The sequence below is a fragment of the Oncorhynchus nerka genome, linkage group LG15 (genome assembly GCF_034236695.1).
Source record: "Oncorhynchus nerka isolate Pitt River linkage group LG15, Oner_Uvic_2.0, whole genome shotgun sequence".
In the NCBI taxonomy this organism is placed as follows: Eukaryota; Metazoa; Chordata; class Actinopteri; order Salmoniformes; family Salmonidae; genus Oncorhynchus; species Oncorhynchus nerka.
In genome coordinates this window covers 93,438,348-93,461,252 of record NC_088410.1, presented here as the reverse complement: position 1 = coordinate 93,461,252, position 22,905 = coordinate 93,438,348, and the positions used below count along the sequence as shown (strand labels likewise).

The following is a 22,905-nucleotide window of genomic DNA, read 5'->3' as shown; positions in this document are numbered from 1 at the left end:
CCGGCTAACAGAGGGAGAGATGGAGGGAGAGATGGAGGGAGAATGGATGGAGAGATGAAGAGAGAGATGGAGGGAGAGATGGAGGGAGAGATGAAGGGAGAGATGGAGGGAGAGATGGAGGGAGAGATGAAGGGAGAGATGAAGAGAGAGATGGAGGGAGAGATGGAGGGAGAGATGGAGGGAGAGATGGAGGGAGAGATGGAGGGAGAGATGAAGAGAGAGATGGAGGGAGAGATGAAGAGAGAGATGGAGGGAGAGATGGAGGGAGAGATGGAGGGAGAGATGGAGGGAGAGATGAAGAGAGAGATGGAGGGAGAGATGGAGGGAGAGATGGAGGGAGAGATGGAGAGAGAGATGGAGGGAGAGATGGAGGGAGAGATGAAGGGAGGGGGAGAAATGATGGAGGGAGGGGGAGAAATGATAGGAGAAGGAGAGATGGAGGGAGAGATGGAGGGGGAGAGATGGAGGGAGAGATGGGAGGGGGAGAGATGAAGGGAGGAGGAGAGATGGAGGGAGAGGGAGAGGTGAAGGGAGAGATGGAGGGAGGGGGAGAGATGGAGGGAGGGGGAGAGAATGAGGGAGAGGGAGAGATGGAGGGAGAGGGAGAGGTGAAGGGAGAGATGGAGGGAGGGGGAGAGATGGAGGGAGGGGGAGAGAATGAGGGAGGGGGAGAGAGATGGAGGGAGGGGGAGACATGGAGAGAGGGGAAGAGATGGAGGGAGGGGGAGAGATGAAGAGATGGAGTGAGGGGGAGACATGGAGGGAGGGAGGGGGAGACATGGAGGGAGGGGGAGACATGGAGGGAGGGGGAGACATGGAGGGAGGGGGAGACATGGAGGGAGGGGGAGACATGGAGGGAGGGGGAGACATGGAGGGAGGGGGAGAGATGGAGGGAGGGGGAGAGATTGAGGGAGGGGGAGAGATTGAGGGAGAGGGAGAGATGGAGGGAGGGGGAGAGATGGAGGGAGGGGGAGAGATTGAGGGAGAGGGATAGGTGAAGGGAGAGGGAGAGGTGAAGGGAGAGATGGAGGGAGGGGGAGAGATGGAGGGAGAGGGAGAGATGGAGGGAGAGATGGGGGAGAGATGGAGGGAGAGGGAGAGGTGAAGGGAGAGATGGAGGGAGGGGGAGAGATGGAGGGAGAGGGAGAGATGGAGGGAGAGGGAGAGATGGAGGGAGAGATGGGGGAGAGATGGAGGGAGAGGGAGAGATGGAGGGAGGGGGAGAGATGGAGGGAGAGGGAGAGATGGAGGGAGAGATGAAGGGAGGGGGAAGAGATGGAGGGAGGGGGAGAGATGGAGAGAGAGGAGAGATGAAGGGAGGGGAGAGCAGGAGGAGATGCAGACAGATGTTAGGTTAGGAAAAATGCAGGAACATAGCCATGTCTTTTCAATTTTCTAAGCTGAAACTGTATTTAAATAAAAACGGATTCATGACATGAGCTCCTCTCTCACCTGAGTCATGTGGTTATGGTTATAGTTGCCCATGGGGTGTTGCTGTGGGGTGGGCAGTAGGGCGGTCTGGGGGGGTTGGGTCTGGACCTGGGAGGGGCAGGGCAGCAGACTGCGACCCCCGGGGCAGGGGCCAGGCTGGGGGACTGGGGGTTGGGGACACATGTCTGGACTCACCAGTGGGAGTCCTATAACACAACAAGACAACACAAGAGTCAAGACAAAGTCAAAATACAGAAACAGTACGTTTTGCTCCTCAACATTTCTGCACTCTTCTCTGTACTCTCTTCAGGTTCTTTCCCCTTTTGATTTGTTTTCAAAACGATGAAGGGGCTTGAAGAGGATTGCCTTCTGTTACCATCTGACCTGTTCTGTGTCAGTGACCTCTAAAGACACTAGAGTGCTTAAACACTTCCGTGCCATTTCAATTGAATTCAGTATTTTCACATTGAGAAACTCAATTACTAGAATGGACTGCCCAGAGCACAATGGTCACAACATTTTAATTTCCAACTACAAGAGGCATTTTGCATTATACAATCCCCATTGGGATGTCTGTCTGGTACATACCAGTGCGTGAGCCCCTGCAGCTGCCCTGAGAGCTCTTGTTGCTGCCCAGACTATCTCCTCTGGTCAGAATGGAGATGCCAGAGAAGCTGGAAGCCTTGGTGACCGGGGGCCGTAGGGTCCTGTTTGAACTATCAGAGTCTGTGCTGCTCCAGGGTCTTGGCTCCAGGCACTTCATATCACTGTCAGTGCTGCTCTGACGACTGCTGGATGCACGGCTGGAGCTCTCAAGGTTACCCCTGTGCAGGGGAGGAGAGGGAGGGAAACAGGAGAGGAGGGGAGAGGGGAGGGTGAGCGAAACAGGTGAGGAGGGGAGAGGGAGGGGAAACAGGGGAGGAGGGGAGAGGGAGGGAAACAGGGGAGGAGGGGAGAGGGGGGGTGAGGGAAACAGGTGAGGAGGGGAGAGGGGAGAGTGAGGGAAACAGGTGAAGAGGGAGAGGGAGGGAAACAGGTGAGGAGGGGAAACAGGTGAGGAGGGGAAACAGGGAGGAGGGGAAACAGGGGGGAGGGGAGAGGGAGGGAAACAGGGGACGATGAGGAAGAGGTGGAAACAGCAGGGAAAAGAGGGTGATGGCGTGTTAGGGAGAGAAAGAAAGAGCAACAGAGGTAGAGAGAGAGAGAGAGAGAGAGGAATAGAGGTAGAGAGAGAGAGAGAGAGAGGGAGGGAGAAACAGAGGTAGAGAGAGAGAGAGGGGGAGAGAGAGAGAGAGAGAGAGGAACAGAGGTGGAGAGAGAGAGAGGAACAGAGGTGGAGAGGTAGAGAGAGAGAGAGGAACAGAGGTAGAGAGAGAGAGAGAAAGAGAGAGGAACACAGAGAGAGAGAGAGGAACAGAGAGACACAGAGAGAGAGGAACACAGAGAGAGAGAGAGAGAGAGAGAGAGAGAGAGAGAGAGAGAGAGCGAGAGAGAGAGAGAGAAAGAGGTGGAGAGAGAGAGAGAGACACACAGAGAGACACAGAGAGAGAGGAACAGAGAAGTGGAGACAGAGGGTGATCAGGTTAGGAACAACACCTTGACATGTGGGAAGAACATGGGGCATTCAACAAACCAAAACACAAAGATGTTGGCTGACCGGTAAATAAATCAACCAGAACATTGGGCAATCAACCGAGCCACACCCCTGTAGTGTACAGGACATTCACCAAACTGCCACCCACATCACAGAGAAACACACATGCAGATCGCTGATGTTTCATCCAATCAACACCGAGGTGAAAAAGGAGACAGGAGTACGTTGAATAAAGTACAGATCCTTACTGAGTGACAAGGCAACAACAGGTCCATTCTGGAAATAAAACACAGCCATAAAGAGGTTTTCCTTTACAATGGGACACCAGGAGTAACATGCTAACCACACCGCGCGCACAGTAAAATACACGGACACATACATGTTATTCAGATCATAGCAACCACACTGGTCGCGAGCGTCAACGAGCTTCTGCACTGCCAGGCTCTAAAATAGAACTTGGGTCAATTTGTATATCTTAACACTGTACATTTGTCATGAATAAAATGCAGAAACAAAGAGCACCACATATTGGTCATTGGTCTCTGTTCCTATAGAAACTATACTAGCGCTGCAAGTCCCGCCTCTCCCATCTCCTCATTGGTTTTTAGGAGCATATAAACACGTGGGTGATTGAAAGACGAACTGAGGTCCACACTCCAGTCCAGTTGGTGTTGGTAAAACACCTTAAAGTTGGTTGTCAACCGCCATATAAAGTCCAAACAAGAAGAAGAAGAAGTCTGAAGGAGGAGAGATTACTAGAAAAACAAACTCGGTTTAACATTTTATCTGTGGATTAATTGTCGGAGTAGAGGACCTTGTGCATTTCAGGTAAAATAACAAACCCAATGTTTATATTCCAGGACAAATTAGCGAAAAACAGCAAGCTAGCTAAATAGGACAAATTAGCTAGCAACACCAAGCTAGCTAGCTAAATTGCCATAAATGGTTCACGCTTTTCGACCTGTCCCCAAAATGAATATAGTTGGTTCAGAGTTTATTTTGACATTGCAACCTGCCTGTCCAGATAGCGTTTGGTGTGGGAGGACAAAAATCAATATGCGCAAGAGGTCTGGTCAGAATGCAACACGTACTACACAGTGGACACACACACACAGAGTACACACAGAGACACAGAGTACACTCACACACACACAGAGTACACTCACACACACACACAGAGTACACTCACACACACACAGAGTACACACACACACACAGAGTACACGCAGAGTACACACACACAGAGTACACGCAGAGTACACACACACACACACAGAGACAGAGTACACTCACACACACAGAGTACACACACACACAGAGTACACGCAGAGTACACACACACACAGAGACACAGAGTATACCCACACGCAGAGTACACACACACAGAGACACAGAGTACATAGAGACACAGAGTACACAAAAACACACACACACACGCAGAGTACACACGCAGAGTACACAAACACACACACACATCCCCTATTCACTATGGAGTTACACACATCCCCCCCTCATACCGTCACTATGGAGTTACACACCCCCCTCATACCGTTACACCCCCCCCCTCATACCGTGACTATGGAGTTACACATCCCCCCCTCATACCGTCACTATGGAGTTACACACATCCCCCTCATACCGTCACTATGGAGTTACACACCCCCCCATACCGTCACTATGGAGTTACACCCCCTCCCCCCATACCGTCACTATGGAGTTACACCCCCCTCATACCGTCACTATGGAGTTACACACATACCCCCCTCATACCGTCACTATGGAGTTACACACATCCCCCTCATACCGTCACTATGGAGTTACACACCCCCTCATACCATCACTATGGAGTTACACCCCCTCATACCGTCACTATGGAGTTACACCCCCCTCATACCGTCACTATGGAGTTACACCCCCCCTCATACAGTAACTATGGAGCTACACACATCCCCCCATACCGTCACTATGGAGTTACACTCATCCCCCATACAGTAACTATGGAGTTACACCCCCCCTCATACCGTCACTATGGAGTTGCACACATCCCCCCTCATACCGTCACTATGGAGCTACACACCCCCCTCATACCGTCACTATGGAGTTACACACCCCCATGGAGTTACACACATACCCCCCTCATACCGTCACTATGGAGTTACACACATACCCCCTCATACCGTCACTATGGAGTTACACACACATCCCCCCCTCATACCGTCACTATGGAGTTACACAACCCCTCATACCATCACTATGGAGTTACACCCCCCTCATACCGTCACTATGGAGTTACACCCCCCTCATACCGTCACTATGGAGTTACACCCCCTCATTCAGTAACTATGGAGCTACACACATTCCCCCCCATACCGTCACTATGGAGTTACACTCATCCCCCTCATACAGTAACTATGGAGTTACACCCCCCCTCATACCGTCACTATGGAGCTACACCCCCTCATACCGTCACTATGGAGTTACACACCCCCTCATACCGTCACTATGGAGTTACACCCCCCCTCATACCGTCACTATGGAGTTACACACCCCCCTCATACCGTCACTATGGAGTTACACCCCCCTCATACCATCACTATGGAGTTACACCCCCCTCATACCGTCACTATGGAGTTACACACCCCCTCATAACGTCACTATGGAGTCACACACATCCCCCCTCATACCGTCACTATGGAGATACACACATCCCCCCCCCTCATACAGTCACTGGGCGACAGCAGCAGTAGGCTGAGCCACAGCAGCAGTAGGCTGAGCCACAGCAGCAGTAGGCTGAGTGACAGCAGCAGTAGGCTGAGTGACAGCAGCAGTAGGCTGAGTGACAACAGCAGTAGGCTGAGCGACAGCAGCAGTAGGCTGAGTGACAGCAGCAGTAGGCTGAGCCACAGCAGCAGTAGGCTGAGCGACAGCAGCAGTAGGCTGAGCCACAGCAGCAGTAGGCTGAGCCACAGCAGCAGTAGGCTGAGCGACAGCAGCAGTAGGCTGAGCGACAGCAGCAGTAGGCTGAGCGACAGCAGCAGTAGGCTGAGTGACAGCAGCAGTAGGCTGAGCGACAGCAGCAGTAAGTAGGCTGACTGCAGAATACCCTAGTTACCTATTTGATGGGAATAAACATGCCCTAATAGCAAGCTACACCACTTAAAGACAACACAGGTACGCAAAATAACCAGATCAGCTAAACGGGTCTGTTCTAGATATTCAGAGAAATGACTGAGGTAGCCTAGGACAGAAGATTGAAATAGAACCAAAACAAAAGCCAGGGAATATCCTTATAATATCAGATATTAGGAGACAAAAAGGTAGAACTGATTGGTGGTGTAAATCTGTTTGAACGTAGCAGTTGGTGATAAATATTTCAGAGAAACAGTAATTAATGGATGAGCTATTTTAGGCGTTCTCCCTGCCTCTTTCTCTCCCAGTCTCTCGTTTTTTCTCTTCCTGCCCCTCTCTCCCCACCTCTCTCCCCGCCTCTCTCCCCGCCTCTCTCCCTACCTCTCTTCCTGCCCCTCTCCCCACCTCTCTTCCTGCCCCTCTCCCCACCTCTCTTCCTGCCCCTCTCCCCACCTCTCTTCCTGGTAGCTCGCTCACACTGTGCAGACAAAGATGAGCGAGATCCTGCTTTTAAAATCACGACATTCTTTCTCTCCTGTTTCAAAACACAACACTCTCTCCATCCAACACAGGGGGAGATGTTCTGTCACAATACATTTTCCCTGAAAAACACAACACTCTCTCCATCCAACACAGGGGGAGATGTTCTGTCACAATACATTTTCCCTGAAAAACACAACACTCTCTCCATCCAACACAGGGGAGATGTTCTGTCACAATACATTTTCCCTGAAAAACACAACACTCTCTCCATCCAACACAGGGGAGATGTTCTGTCACAATACATTTTCCCTGAAAAACACAACACTCTCTCCATCCAACACAGGGGGAGATGTTCTGTCACAATACATTTTCCCTGAAAAACACAACACTCTCTCCATCCAACACAGGGGGAGATGTTCTGTCACAATACATTTTCCCTGAAAAACACAACACTCTCTCCATCCAACACAGGGGGAGATGTTCTGTCACAATACATTTTCCCTGAAAAACACAACACTCTCTCCATCCAACACAGGGGGAGATGTTCTGTCACAATACATTTTCCCTGAAAAACACAACACTCTCTCCATCCAACACAGGGGGAGATGTTCTGTCACAATACATTTTCCCTGAAAAAATGTTGCACTTTAGATTTCAGTAGCATTTCCCCCCTACAAAATACAATTATGTAAATAATACCTATATGATTCTACTGTATATGTGACATGGTAAACATTGTCAGGAGGAGAGGAGAACACTGAATTACCTATGAATCATCATCTCCACACACACAAATGTAGGATTTGCACTAAGACAACACAAGCAAAAAAAGGACAGTAAGTCTCAATTCAGTGAGACGTGATAATGCAATCGCTCGTCTGTTGAACTATTGGCACTGAACCCCCCCCCCCCCCTCCCCCCCTCCCCCTGCTTTTTAGGAGCATATAAACACGTGGGTGATTGAAAGACGAACTGAGGTCCACACTCCAGTCCAGTTGGTGTTGGTAAAACACCTTAAAGTTGGTTGTCAACCGCCATATAAAGTCCAAACAAGAAGAAGAAGAAGTCTGAAGGAGGAGAGATTACTAGAAAAACAAACTCGGTTTAACATTTTATCTGTGGATTAATTGTCGGAGTAGAGGACCTTGTGCATTTCAGGTAAAATAACAAACCCAATGTTTATATTCCAGGACAAATTAGCGAAAAACAGCAAGCTAGCTAAATAGGACAAATTAGCTAGCAACACCAAGCTAGCTAGCTAAATTGCCATAAATGGTTCACGCTTTTCGACCTGTCCCCAAAATGAATATAGTTGGTTCAGAGTTTATTTTGACATTGCAACCTGCCTGTCCAGATAGCGTTTGGTGTGGGAGGACAAAAATCAATATGCGCAAGAGGTCTGGTCAGAATGCAACACGTACTACACAGTGGACACACACACACAGAGTACACACACAGAGACACAGAGTACACTCACACACACACAGAGTACACTCACACACACACACAGAGTACACTCACACACACACAGAGTACACACACACACACAGAGTACACGCAGAGTACACACACACAGAGTACACGCAGAGTACACACACACACACACAGAGACAGAGTACACTCACACACACAGAGTACACACACACACAGAGTACACGCAGAGTACACACACACACAGAGACACAGAGTATACCCACACGCAGAGTACACACACACAGAGACACAGAGTACATAGAGACACAGAGTACACAAAAACACACACACACACGCAGAGTACACACGCAGAGTACACAAACACACACACACATCCCCTATTCACTATGGAGTTACACACATCCCCCCCTCATACCGTCACTATGGAGTTACACACCCCCTCATACCGTTACACCCCCCTCATACCGTGACTATGGAGTTACACATCCCCCCTCATACCGTCACTATGGAGTTACACATCCCCCCTCATACCGTCACTATGGAGTTACACCCCCCATACCGTCACTATGGAGTTACACCCCCTCCCCCCATACCGTCACTATGGAGTTACACCCCCTCATACCGTCACTATGGAGTTACACACATACCCCCTCATACCGTCACTATGGAGTTACACCCCCCCCTCATACCGTCACTATGGAGTTACACACATACCCCCTCATACCGTCACTATGGAGTTACACACATCCCCCTCATACCGTCACTATGGAGTTACACACCCCCTCATACCATCACTATGGAGTTACACCCCCTCATACCGTCACTATGGAGTTACACCCCCCCTCATACCGTCACTATGGAGTTACACCCCCCTCATACAGTAACTATGGAGCTACACACATCCCCCCATACCGTCACTATGGAGTTACACTCATCCCCCATACAGTAACTATGGAGTTACACCCCCCTCATACCGTCACTATGGAGTTGCACACATCCCCCTCATACCGTCACTATGGAGCTACACACCCCCTCATACCGTCACTATGGAGTTACACACCCCCCATGGAGTTACACACATACCCCCCTCATACCGTCACTATGGAGTTACACACATACCCCCTCATACCGTCACTATGGAGTTACACACATCCCCCCTCATACCGTCACTATGGAGTTACACAACCCCTCATACCATCACTATGGAGTTACACCCCCTCATACCGTCACTATGGAGTTACCCCCCCCTCATACCGTCACTATGGAGTTACACCCCCCTCATTCAGTAACTATGGAGCTACACACATTCCCCCATACCGTCACTATGGAGTTACACTCATCCCCCCTCATACAGTAACTATGGAGTTACACCCCCCCCTCATACCGTCACTATGGAGCTACACCCCCCTCATACCGTCACTATGGAGTTACCCCCTCATACCGTCACACCCCCTCATACCGTCACTATGGAGTTACACCCCCCCTCATACCGTCACTATGGAGTTACACCCCCTCATACCATCACTATGGAGTTACACCCCCCTCACCGTCACCCCCCCCTCATACGTCACTATGGAGATACACACATCCCCCCTCATACAGTCACTGGAGATACACACATCCCCCCTCGACAGCAGCAGTAGGCTGAGCCACAGCAGCAGTAGGCTGAGCCACAGCAGCAGTAGGCTGAGTGACAGCAGCAGTAGGCTGAGTGACAGCAGCAGTAGGCTGAGTGACAACAGCAGTAGGCTGAGCGACAGCAGCAGTAGGCTGAGTGACAGCAGCAGTAGGCTGAGCCACAGCAGCAGTAGGCTGAGCGACAGCAGCAGTAGGCTGAGCCACAGCAGCAGTAGGCTGAGCCACAGCAGCAGTAGGCTGAGCGACAGCAGCAGTAGGCTGAGCGACAGCAGCAGTAGGCTGAGCGACAGCAGCAGTAGGCTGAGTGACAGCAGCAGTAGGCTGAGCGACAGCAGCAGTAAGTAGGCTGACTGCAGAATACCCTAGTTACCTATTTGATGGGAATAAACATGCCCTAATAGCAAGCTACACCACTTAAAGACAACACAGGTACGCAAAATAACCAGATCAGCTAAACGGGTCTGTTCTAGATATTCAGAGAAATGACTGAGGTAGCCTAGGACAGAAGATTGAAATAGAACCAAAACAAAAGCCAGGGAATATCCTTATAATATCAGATATTAGGAGACAAAAAGGTAGAACTGATTGGTGGTGTAAATCTGTTTGAACGTAGCAGTTGGTGATAAATATTTCAGAGAAACAGTAATTAATGGATGAGCTATTTTAGGCGTTCTCCCTGCCTCTTTCTCTCCCAGTCTCTCGTTTTTTCTCTTCCTGCCCCTCTCTCCCCACCTCTCTCCCCGCCTCTCTCCCCGCCTCTCTCCCTACCTCTCTTCCTGCCCCTCTCCCCACCTCTCTTCCTGCCCCTCTCCCCACCTCTCTTCCTGCCCCTCTCCCCACCTCTCTTCCTGGTAGCTCGCTCACACTGTGCAGACAAAGATGAGCGAGATCCTGCTTTTAAAATCACGACATTCTTTCTCTCCTGTTTCAAAACACAACACTCTCTCCATCCAACACAGGGGGAGATGTTCTGTCACAATACATTTTCCCTGAAAAACACAACACTCTCTCCATCCAACACAGGGGGAGATGTTCTGTCACAATACATTTTCCCTGAAAAACACAACACTCTCTCCATCCAACACAGGGGAGATGTTCTGTCACAATACATTTTCCTGAAAAACACAACACTCTCTCCATCCAACACAGGGGAGATGTTCTGTCACAATACATTTTCCCTGAAAAACACAACACTCTCTCCATCCAACACAGGGGAGATGTTCTGTCACAATACATTTTCCTGAAAAACACAACACTCTCTCCATCCAACACAGGGGAGATGTTCTGTCACAATACATTTTCCCTGAAAAACACAACACTCTCTCCATCCAACACAGGGGAGATGTTCTGTCACAATACATTTTCCCTGAAAAACACAACACTCTCTCCATCCAACACAGGGGGAGATGTTCTGTCACAATACATTTTCCCTGAAAAACACAACACTCTCTCCATCCAACACAGGGGGAGATGTTCTGTCACAATACATTTTCCCTGAAAAAATGTTGCACTTTAGATTTCAGTAGCATTTCCCCCCTACAAAATACAATTATGTAAATAATACCTATATGATTCTACTGTATATGTGACATGGTAAACATTGTCAGGAGGAGAGGAGAACACTGAATTACCTATGAATCATCATCTCCACACACACAAATGTAGGATTTGCACTAAGACAACACAAGCAAAAAAAGGACAGTAAGTCTCAATTCAGTGAGACGTGATAATGCAATCGCTCGTCTGTTGAACTATTGGCACTGAACCCCCCCCCCCCCCTCCCCCCTCCCCCCAAACCCCTATTTTCAACGTTACTGAGGTCAGTCGGCTAATGACATTTCAGTTTGTACGTGTCACAGCTGTGGTACAAACAGATTCACCAATCACAACCAACAGAAAAGATCTGATGATGAATTAATTAAATGTTATTTTTGAGTCAAATTGACAAATTGGCAACCCGTCCCTTATGGGATTAATTGACACAAACACAAATTACAATAATTCACCGTGGTAATGATACATGTGATAGTAGTGTTACTGCATCTCTCTTTAGGACAGAGTAGTAGTAGATCTATCCTCAGGACACCACAGACAGTAGTAGTAGATCTATCCTCAGGACACCACAGACAGTAGTAGTAGATCCATCTTCAGGACACCACAGACAGTAGTAGTAGATCCATCTTCAGGACACCACAGACAGTAGTAGTAGATCCATCTTCAGGACACCACAGACAGTAGTAGTAGATCCATCTTCAGGACACCACAGACAGTAGTAGTAGATCAATCTTCAGGACACCACAGACAGTAGTAGTAGATCCATCTTCAGGACACCACAGACAGTAGTAGTAGATGTATCCTCAGGACACCACAGACAGTAGTAGTAGATCTATCCTCAGGACACCACAGACAGTAGTAGTAGATCTATCCTCAGGACACCACAGACAGTAGTAGTAGATCTATCCTCAGGACACCACAGACAGTAGTAGTAGATCTATCCTCAGGACACCACAGACAGTAGTAGTAGATCCATCTTCAGGACACCACAGACAGTAGTAGTAGATCTATCCTCAGGACACCACAGACTAGTAGTAGATCTATCCTCAGGATACCATAGACAGTAGTAGTAGATCCATCCTCAGGATACCATAGACAGTAGTAGTATATCTATCCTCAGGACACCACAGACAGTAGTAGTAGATCCATCTTCAGGACACCACAGACAGTAGTAGTAGATCCATCTTCAGGACACCACAGACAGTAGTAGTAGATCTATCCTCAGGACACCACAGACAGTAGTAGTAGATCTATCCTCAGGACACCACAGACAGTAGTAGTAGATCTATCCTCAGGACACCACAGACAGTAGTAGTAGATCTATCCTCAGGACACCACAGACAGTAGTAGTAGATCCATCCTCAGGACACCACAGACAGTAGTAGTAGATCTATCCTCAGGACACCACAGACAGTAGTAGTAGATCTATCCTCAGGACACCACAGACAGTAGTAGTAGATCTATCCTCAGGACACCACAGACAGTAGTAGTAGATCCATCTTCAGGACACCACAGACAGTAGTAGTAGATCCATCTTCAGGACACCACAGACAGTAGTAGTAGATCCATCCTCAGGACACCACAGACAGTAGTAGTAGATCCATCTTCAGGACACCACAGACAGTAGTAGTAGATGTATCCTCAGGACACCACAGACAGTAGTAGTAGATCCATCTTCAGGACACCACAGACAGTAGTAGTAGATCTATCTTCAGGACACCACAGACAGTAGTAGTAGATCCATCTTCAGGACAGTAGTAGTAGATCCATCTTCAGGACACCACAGACAGTAGTAGTAGATCCATCTTCAGGACACCACAGACAGTAGTAGTAGATCCATCTTCAGGACACCACAGACAGTAGTAGTAGATCCATAGTAGTAGATCTATCTTCAGGACACCACAGACAGTAGTAGTAGATCCATCTTCAGGACACCACAGACACCACAGACAGTAGTAGTAGATCTATCCTCAGGACACCACAGACAGTAGTAGGATCATCCTCAGGACACAGACAGTAGTAGTAGATCTATCCTCAGGACACCACAGACAGTAGTAGTAGATCCATCTTCAGGACACCACAGACAGTAGTAGTAGATCCATCTTCAGGACACCACAGACAGTAGTAGTAGATCTATCTTCAGGACACCACAGACAGTAGTAGTAGATCCATCTTCAGGACACCACAGACAGTAGTAGTAGATCCATCTTCAGGACACCACAGACAGTAGTAGTAGATCCATCTTCAGGACACCACAGACAGTAGTAGTAGATCTATCCTCAGGACACCACAGACAGTAGTAGTAGATCTATCCTCAGGACACCACAGACAGTAGTAGTAGATCTATCCTCAGGACACCACAGACAGTAGTAGTAGATCATCCTCAGGACACCACAGACAGTAGTAGTAGATCTATCCTCAGGACACCACAGACAGATCTATCTTCAGGACACCACAGACAGTAGTAGTAGATCTATCCTCAGGACACCACAGACAGTAGTAGTAGATCTATCCTCAGGACACCACAGACAGTAGTAGTAGATCTATCCTCAGGACACCACAGACAGTAGTAGTAGATCCATCCTCAGGACACCACAGACAGTAGTAGTAGATCTATCCTCAGGACACCACAGACTAGTAGTAGATCTATCCTCAGGATACCATAGACAGTAGTAGTAGATCCATCCTCAGGATACCATAGACAGTAGTAGTAGATCTATCCTCAGGACACCACAGACAGTAGTAGTAGATCTATCCTCAGGACACCACAGACAGTAGTAGTAGATCTATCCTCAGGACACCACAGACAGTAGTAGTAGATCTATCCTCAGGACACCACAGACAGTAGTAGTAGATCCATCCTCAGGACACCACAGACAGTAGTAGTAGATCTATCCTCAGGACACCACAGACAGTAGTAGTAGATCCATCCTCAGGACACCACAGACAGTAGTAGTAGATCTATCCTCAGGACACCACAGACAGTAGTAGTAGATCTATCCTCAGGACACCACAGACAGTAGTAGTAGATCTATCCTCAGGACACCACAGACAGTAGTAGTAGATCCATCTTCAGGACACCACAGACAGTAGTAGTAGATTTATCCTCAGGACACCACAGACAGTAGTAGTAGATCCATCTTCAGGACACCACAGACAGTAGTAGTAGATCTATCCTCAGGACACCACAGACAGTAGTAGTAGATCTATCCTCAGGACACCACAGACAGTAGTAGTAGATCTATCCTCAGGACACCACAGACAGTAGTAGTAGATCTATCCTCAGGACACCACAGACAGTAGTAGTAGATCTATCCTCAGGACACCACAGACAGTAGTAGTAGATCTATCCTCAGGACACCACAGACAGTAGTAGTAGATCTATCCTCAGGACACCAGAGACAGTAGTAGTAGATCTATCCTCAGGACACCAGACAGTAGTAGTAGATCTATCCTCAGGACACCACAGACAGTAGCAGTAGATCTATCCTCAGGACACCACAGACAGTAGTAGTAGATCTATCATCAGGACACCACAGACAGTAGTAGTAGATCTATCCTCAGGACACCACAGACAGTAGTAGTAGATCTATCCTCAGGACACCAGAGACAGTAGTAGTAGATCTATCCTCAGGACACCATAGACAGTAGTAGTAGATCTATCCTCAGGACACCACAGACAGTAGCAGTAGATCTATCCTCAGGACACCACAGACAGTAGTAGTAGATCTATCATCAGGACACCACAGACAGTAGTAGTAGATCTATCCTCAGGACACCACAGACAGTAGTAGTAGATCTATCCTCAGGACACCACAGACAGTAGTAGTAGATCTATCCTCAGGACACCACAGACAGTAGTAGTAGATCTATCCTCAGGACACCACAGACAGTAGTAGAGACAACTACTGTTCAAGTAGTAGAGCAAAGATGAAGAGGGAGATAGAAAACCAGATCAACAGAAACAGAGATCATGGAGGATGTAGCAATGATGACTGAGGGATAATAAGTAGTACCCAGTCCCCCCAGAAACCACAAAGCAGCCATGCCATAGGTGATGCTCTGAGCCAACCCACGCCAAGCAACAACACCAACATTCAGTGGCTAAGGTCTGAAATGGCAACCTAACCACCCTAAACGCACTAAGTAGGGAAATAATGTGCCATTTCTGGACGCACACAATCAGTCAGTCATATCAAATTACAACTAGACAGGGGTGGTAGAACGGCATGGCAACACAATCACAGACTGCTAGAGTCACACGTCACACGGATGTGTCAGTACCTAAAGATCTGCCTCCTCTTTTGAGAGGTAGAGGAGTAGCCTTCAGGGGAAAGTCTGTTGGGGGACAGTGGAGGGAGAGATAGGAGAGCCGGGGTTACTGGGTGGGTATAGGAGAAGGGGCCATGTAGGTTTTGGAACAGCCGTTCTCAATTCATTCCCTACCTCTCCCCTTGGCCCTTACCCTTCAATGTAAATATGGAAGTAATATGGTGAAAGTTTTATCACTGTTTAAACCTGTCCAGACCTTCAGACACGCCAACACTGAGGAGGATAGGGCCAAGGGGAGGGATAGGGAGCGACCATTTGTAACAGTGTTGCACTGTATCCAAACCCCAGCCCAGAAAAGAGCATGCACACAGAGCAGAAATGTTGACAGTAAAAAGTAAAATAAATTAAACAGGGAACAAAGTTCACTTCTTTTTGTCTCTCAAACCCATCGGTTTAATAATCATCGCTATCAGAAAGGGAGAGGGGTTGAAAGATGTACTTTTGTTGTGCTTTGGACTACATGTAGAAAACTATTGTCAGTTCAACCCAACATTCAAACTTAGCAAACCCAAACGTTGGTGCTTGAAACTGATGATATATTGCCAGAATTATTAGATCTCTTCAAAAACATCTCAACATAACTTGGTGGTGTAATTTTATGGTGCCATGGGGTTTAGAACAGGGTTAGGGGGCTTTGCTGTGACCAGGCCGCCCCGACTGCCTCTCCTACACACCTAAGGGACGATACTGGATGGAGACTAACCCCGTACTCTAGGGGTCCCCTTCACAAGTACACACTTTCAACTCTCCACTGTGATGCATGCTGTTACTGGGAGCTACTGTGAACTTACCTGTTGTCGTTGATGTATCCATTTTGAGAGGACTGAAAAGGAAAGAGACACCTGTAAATTACCAATAGCTGTAGCTTGTTGATCCCAGAAATATGTTTATTTAATAGCTTTCATTTGACCAAGTAGGTTATTGAGAACATATTGTTATTATCCCAAAACTTAACCAAGGTTCACTCGTGACCTCCAAGAATATGGACATAACTTATTTACTCTGCCTTCTTACTCTATTCCACCATTACGTTCTTAAAATTAACTTCTGGTTAAAACAGTGGTTAATAGAACACAGTGGGAAACAAGTTAAGTACAACTATCCATCCCCAACTATCCATCCTCATCCCCAACTGTCCATCCCCATCCCCAACTATCCATCCCCAACTATCCATCCCCATCCCCAACTATCCATCCTCATCCCCAACTATCCATCCTCAACCCCAACTATCCATCCCCATCCACAACTATCCATCCCCAACTATCCATCCTCATCCCCAACTATCCATCCTCATCCCCAACTGTCCATCCCCATCGCCAACTATCCATCCCCATCCCCAACTATCCATCCCCATCCCCAACTATCCATCCTCATCCCCAACTATCCATCCTCATCCCCAACTATCCATCCCCATCCACAACTATCCATCCCCAACTATCCATCCTCATCCCCAACTATCCATCCTCATCCCCAACTGTCCATCCTCATCCCCAACTGTCCATCCCCATCCCCAACTATCCATCCTCATCCCCAACTATCCATCCCCATCCACAACTATCCATCCCCAACTATCCATCCTCATCCCCAACTATCCATCCTCATCCCGAACTATCCATCCTCATCCCCAACTGTCCATCCCCATCCCCAACTATCCATCCCCATCCCCAACTATCCATCCCCAACTATCCATCCTCATCCCCAACTATCCATCCTCATCCCCAACTATCCATCCCCATCCCCAACTATCCATCCTCATCCCCAACTATCCATCCCCAACTATCCATCCCCATCCCCAACTATCCATCCCCAACTATCCATCCTCATCCCCAACTATATATCCCCATTCACAACTATCCATCCCCAACTGTCCATCCCCAACTATCCACCCCATCCCCAACTATCCATCCCCAACTGTCCATCCCCAACTATCCATCCCCATGCCCAACTATCCATCCCCATCCCCAACTATCCATCCCCATCCCCAACTATCTATCCGTCCATCCCCAACTATCCACCCCCATCCCCAACTATCCATCCCCAACTATCCATCCCCATCCCCAACTATCCATCCCCAACTGTCCATCCCCATCCCCAACTATCCATCCCCATCCCCAACTATCCATCCCCATCCCCAACTATCCATCCCCATCCCAAACTATCCAACCCCATCCCCAACTGTCCATCCCCAACTATCCATCCCAATCCCCAACTGTCCATCTCCATCCCCAACTGTCCATCTCCAACTATCCATCCCCATCCCCAACTATCAATCCCCAAATGTCCATCCCCATCCCAAACTGTCCATCCCCATCCCCAACTGTCCATCCCCAACTGTCCATCCCCATCCCCAACTGTCCATCCCCAACTGTCCATCCCCAACTGTCCATCCCCAACTGTCCATCCCCATCTGTCCATCCCCAACTGTCCATCCCCAACTGTCCATCCCCAACTGTCCATCCCCAACTGTCCATCCAACTGTCCATCCCCAACTATCCATCCCCAACTATCCATCCCCAACTGTCCAGCCCCATCCCCAACCATCCATCCCCAACTATCCATCCCCATCCCCAACTGTCCATCCCCAACTGTCCATCCCCAACTGTCCATACCCAACTGTCCATACCCAACTATCCATCCCCAACTATCCATCCCCAACTATCCATCCCCATCCCCAACTATCCATCCAACTGTCCATCCCCAACTATCCATCCCCAACTGTCCATCCCCAACTATTCATCCCCAACTATCCATCCCCAACTGTCCATCCCCAACTATCCATCCCCAACTGTCCATCCCCAACTGTCCATCCCCATCTGTCCATCCCCAACAGTCCATCCCCATCCCCAACTGTCCATCCCCATCCCCAACTGTCCATCCCCATCCCCAACTGTCCATCCCTATCCCCAACTGTCCATCCCCATCCCCAACTGTTGAGCCCGACCAGAGTTGCCCTGAGACATTTATTTAACTGGGCAAGTCAGTTAAAAACAAATTCTTATTTACAATGACGGCCTACCCCGGCCAAACCCTCCCCTAAAACGGAAGACTCTAGGCCAAATTGTGTGCCGCCCTATGGGACTCCCGATCACGGCCGGTTGTGATACAGCCCGGGATCGAACCAGGGTGTTTGTAGCGACGCCTCTAGCACTGAGATGTAGTACCTTTGACCGCTGAGCCACTCGGGAGCCAGATCCGCTGAACTTGGGTCAGTTGTGTGCGCTACCCCATACGATGCTTATTGTCACGATTTGGTGAGGGTAAACTGATCCTAGTTCTGTGCCTAAGAGCATCTCCTATCCTCCACCACTTACTTCTCGGGAAAAGATCCGGTCTCGTACTCTCTGATACTCCTCCTCCCTCTCCTCTATGGATTTGCTGCGTCGCCCGTCCGACAGCGGCACGCGGATCTGCGATTGGACAAGAGGAAGAAGGGGTGTGATCAGTAAACATCATTGGACAAGAAGTGGTATTCACCGAATACTATTCAGAGCATCTTCTCAGGAAGAATACGTGTACATTAAAATATTGTGAGAGAGATTTATATACTCAGATAATCGTCAACAGGATATATTACATTCAGCCTTCTCATATATCGTATCCTCGTGTTCTACAAAGACATACAAAAGGTAAAAACAGCTACAAATAACATGTATGAAGAATCTGTGAATCAGAACTGTTAAGTATAATTAACTGTTAAGTATTTAAGTAATAAAAAGCAACAGTGAAGAATAAATAAAGGGACTAATGACCTGATTATCGTCCTTGTCCATACTGGCGTCGTCTCTCTTGAGGATAAACTTCTTCTGGAAATCCGTGTTCCTCTCATCCTTGATATGCTCTGAGAACCTCTGCTCTGGGCTGAAGAAAGACAAGTATTCAGAAAATCTTGTTAGGACTAGTTTTGTAACGATACCAACATTTTACTAACGATACGATACCAGGCCAAGTACCACGATACCAAGTAGTATCACGATACCAAGTAGTATCACGATACCAAGTAGTATCACGATACCAAGTAGTACCACGATACCAAGTAGTACCACGATACCAAGTAGTATCACGATACCAAGTAGTATCACGATACCAAGTAGTACCACGATACCAAGTAGTACCACGATACCAAGTAGTAACACGATACCAAGTAGTACCACGAGGGGAACATGTATTGCCTAGCGTGCTGTTCAACCCGTCCCCCGGGGCGCTTGTTCACATTTTCTAAATGTTCTGTGCAATGTGCTATGCAAAAATCTGTCACTGAAATTCACACTTCTACTCAATACAACACATTGAATTTAACTTCACACTTTTCGGTGTATAATAAAATACTGCATAGAATGGCTGATTTACTCATATTGGCAAAGGCCACACACTCCCGCGGTCTCCTTTTCTAACACACACACACACACACACACACACGCTGCTCCCACAAACACACACACAAACACGCTGCTCCCACAAACACACACACACACACACACGCTGCTCCCACAAACACACACACAAACACGCTGCTCCCACAAACACACACACACACACACACACACACACACACACACACACGCTGCTCCCACAAACACACACACAAACACGCTGCTCCCACAAACACACACACACACACACACACACACACGCTGCTCCCACAAACACACACACAAACACGCTGCTCCCACAAACACACACACACACACACACACGCTGCTCCCACAAACACACGCTGCTCACACACGCTGCTCCCACACACACACGCTGCTCCCACAAACACACGCTGCTCCCACAAACACACGCTGCTCCCACAAACACACGCTGCTCCCACAAACACACGCTGCTCCCACACACACACGCTGCTCCCACAAACACACGCTGCTCCCACACACACATGCTGCTCCCACAAACACACACACACACGCTGCTCCCACACACACACGCTGCTCCCACAAACACACGCTGCTCCCACACACACACGCTGCTCCCACAAACACACGCTGCTCCCACAAACACACGCTGCTCCCACAAACACACGCTGCTCCCACAAACACACACTGCTCCCACAAACACACACACACACGCTGCTCCCACACACACACGCTGCTCCCACAAACACACGCTGCTCCCACAAACACACGCTGCTCCCACAAACACACGCTGCTCCCACAAACACACGCTGCTCCCACACACACACGCTGCTCCCACAAACACACGCTGCTCCCACACACACATGCTGCTCCCACAAACACACACACACACGCTGCTCCCACAAACACACGCTGCTCCCACACACACATGCTGCTCCCACAAACACACACACACACACGCTGCTCCCACACACACACGCTGCTCCCACAAACACACGCTGCTCCCACAAACACACGCTGCTCCCACACACACACACTGCTCCCACAAACACACACTGCTCCCACAAACACACGCTGCTCCCACAAACACACGCTGCTCCCACAAACACACACTGCTCCCAAATGTTAAAACGTTAGGCACCAAAGACAATTTAAGCAGCACCAAAAATGTAAATATTTTTGATATAGTTTAGGCTTCCATTAGGCCTACATGAAGCACACCGATTTGAATCACACCTATATGAATCACTCCTATATGAATCCTACCTACATGAAGCACACCAATTTGAATCACACCTATATGAATCACACCTATATAAATCACACCTATATGAATCACACCTATATGAATCACACCTATATGAATCACACCTATATGAATCACACCTATATGAATCACACCTACATGAATCACACCTACATGAAGCACACCTACATGAAGCACACCTATATGAATCACACCTATATGAATCACACCTATATGAAGCACACCTATATGAATCACACCTATATGAATCACACCTGTATGAATCACACCTATATGAATCACACCTATATGAATCACACCTACATGAATCACACCTACATGAAGCACACCTACATGAAGCACACCTATATGAATCACACCTATATGAATCCTACCTATATGAATCACACCTATATGAATCACACCTGTATGAATCACACCTGTATGAATCACACCTATATGAATCACACCTATATGAATCACACCTATAAGAATCACACCTATATGAATCACACCTATATGAATCACACCTATATGAATCACATTTCATGAGTAGCAGACCCTTTTCCTATCTTTCTGTGCCAATAAAATTTGCCTAGACCTACGGTCAAGTTACCAGGTAGTTAGCTAGCTAGGTAAAGTGACTGAACTATGTTGATTGTTATCAAACCAATAATTAGCGACCCGGGACTAGTTTAAAGCAGCACGCAACATGATTTGTGAAATTATATAAAAGGCAAATCCCGCTGGAAAGAAAAAGGTGTGTCTGGTAACATGGGTCATTATTATATAACTGTTTAGACTAGAAACAAGACCTGGTAACATGGGTCATTATTATATAACTGTTTAGACTAGGAACAAGACCTGGTAACATGGGTCATTATTATATAACTGTTTAGACTAGAAACAAGACCTGGTAACATGGGTCATTATTATATAACTGTTTAGACTAGGAACAAGACCTGATAACATGGGTCATTATTATATAACTGTTTAGACTAGAAACAAGACCTGGTAACATGGGTCATTATTATATAACTGTTTAGACTAGAAACAAGACCATGGGTCATTATTATATAACTAGAAATAAGACCTGGTAACATGGGTCATTATTATATAACTGTTTAGACTAGAAACAAGACCTGGTAATATGGGTCATTATTATATAACTGTTTAGACTAGAAACAAGACCTGGTAACATGGGTCATTATTATATAACTGTTTAGACTAGAAACAAGACCTGGTAACATGGGTCATTATTATATAACTGTTTAGACTAGAAACAAGACCTGGTAACATGGGTCACATTTCTATAACTGTTTAGACTAGGAACAAGACGTTTTCTTCGCTGTAAAACTGCAGGCCTTTCACTCTCTGACACGCAGAGGCTGCATGACAGTGAACTTGCACAGTCTACTCAGACTGGTCTGTGCTCATATAACAGGTGATGAAACACTGCCAACTCCACACGCTGCTCCAAATGTAACTCCAGAAGACCCATCAGGGGTCTGCGTCACCCCTCGCCATCACGGAGAAATTATATTTACACAACTGATGGAGGAATAGATGACCAGGAATAGCATCCAGAGAGATGCAGGTGAGTGAGGGTGGTAGAGGATGCTGAGAGATGCAGGTGAGTGAGGGCTGGTAGAGGATGCTGAGAGATGCATGTGAGTGAGGGCTGGTAGAGGATGCTGAGAGATGCAGGTGAG

General features: G+C 47.9%; 1 protein-coding gene across 3 annotated transcripts in view; it reads right to left on the bottom strand.

The window, feature by feature from the left end:
- The window catches only part of LOC115125536 (R3H domain-containing protein 2-like), a 125,565-nt gene that overhangs the window by 46,830 nt on the left and 55,830 nt on the right, over nucleotides 1-22,905 (bottom strand). For 2 of the 3 annotated variants that reach the window (XM_065002034.1, XM_065002035.1), the window contains exons 9-14: nucleotides 19,345-19,453; nucleotides 18,907-19,002; nucleotides 16,387-16,418; nucleotides 2,020-2,255; nucleotides 1,453-1,637; nucleotides 1-4 (exon numbers count right to left, since the gene is read on the bottom strand). The exon at nucleotides 1-4 is cut by the window's left edge and continues 89 nt beyond it. In XM_065002034.1, coding sequence (XP_064858106.1) covers nucleotides 1-4; nucleotides 1,453-1,637; nucleotides 2,020-2,255; nucleotides 16,387-16,418; nucleotides 18,907-19,002; nucleotides 19,345-19,453 — 662 coding nt within the window. The remainder of the gene's footprint in view (nucleotides 5-1,452; nucleotides 1,638-2,019; nucleotides 2,256-16,386; nucleotides 16,419-18,906; nucleotides 19,003-19,344; nucleotides 19,454-22,905) is intronic. The other variant, XM_065002036.1, reaches the window with a different exon arrangement.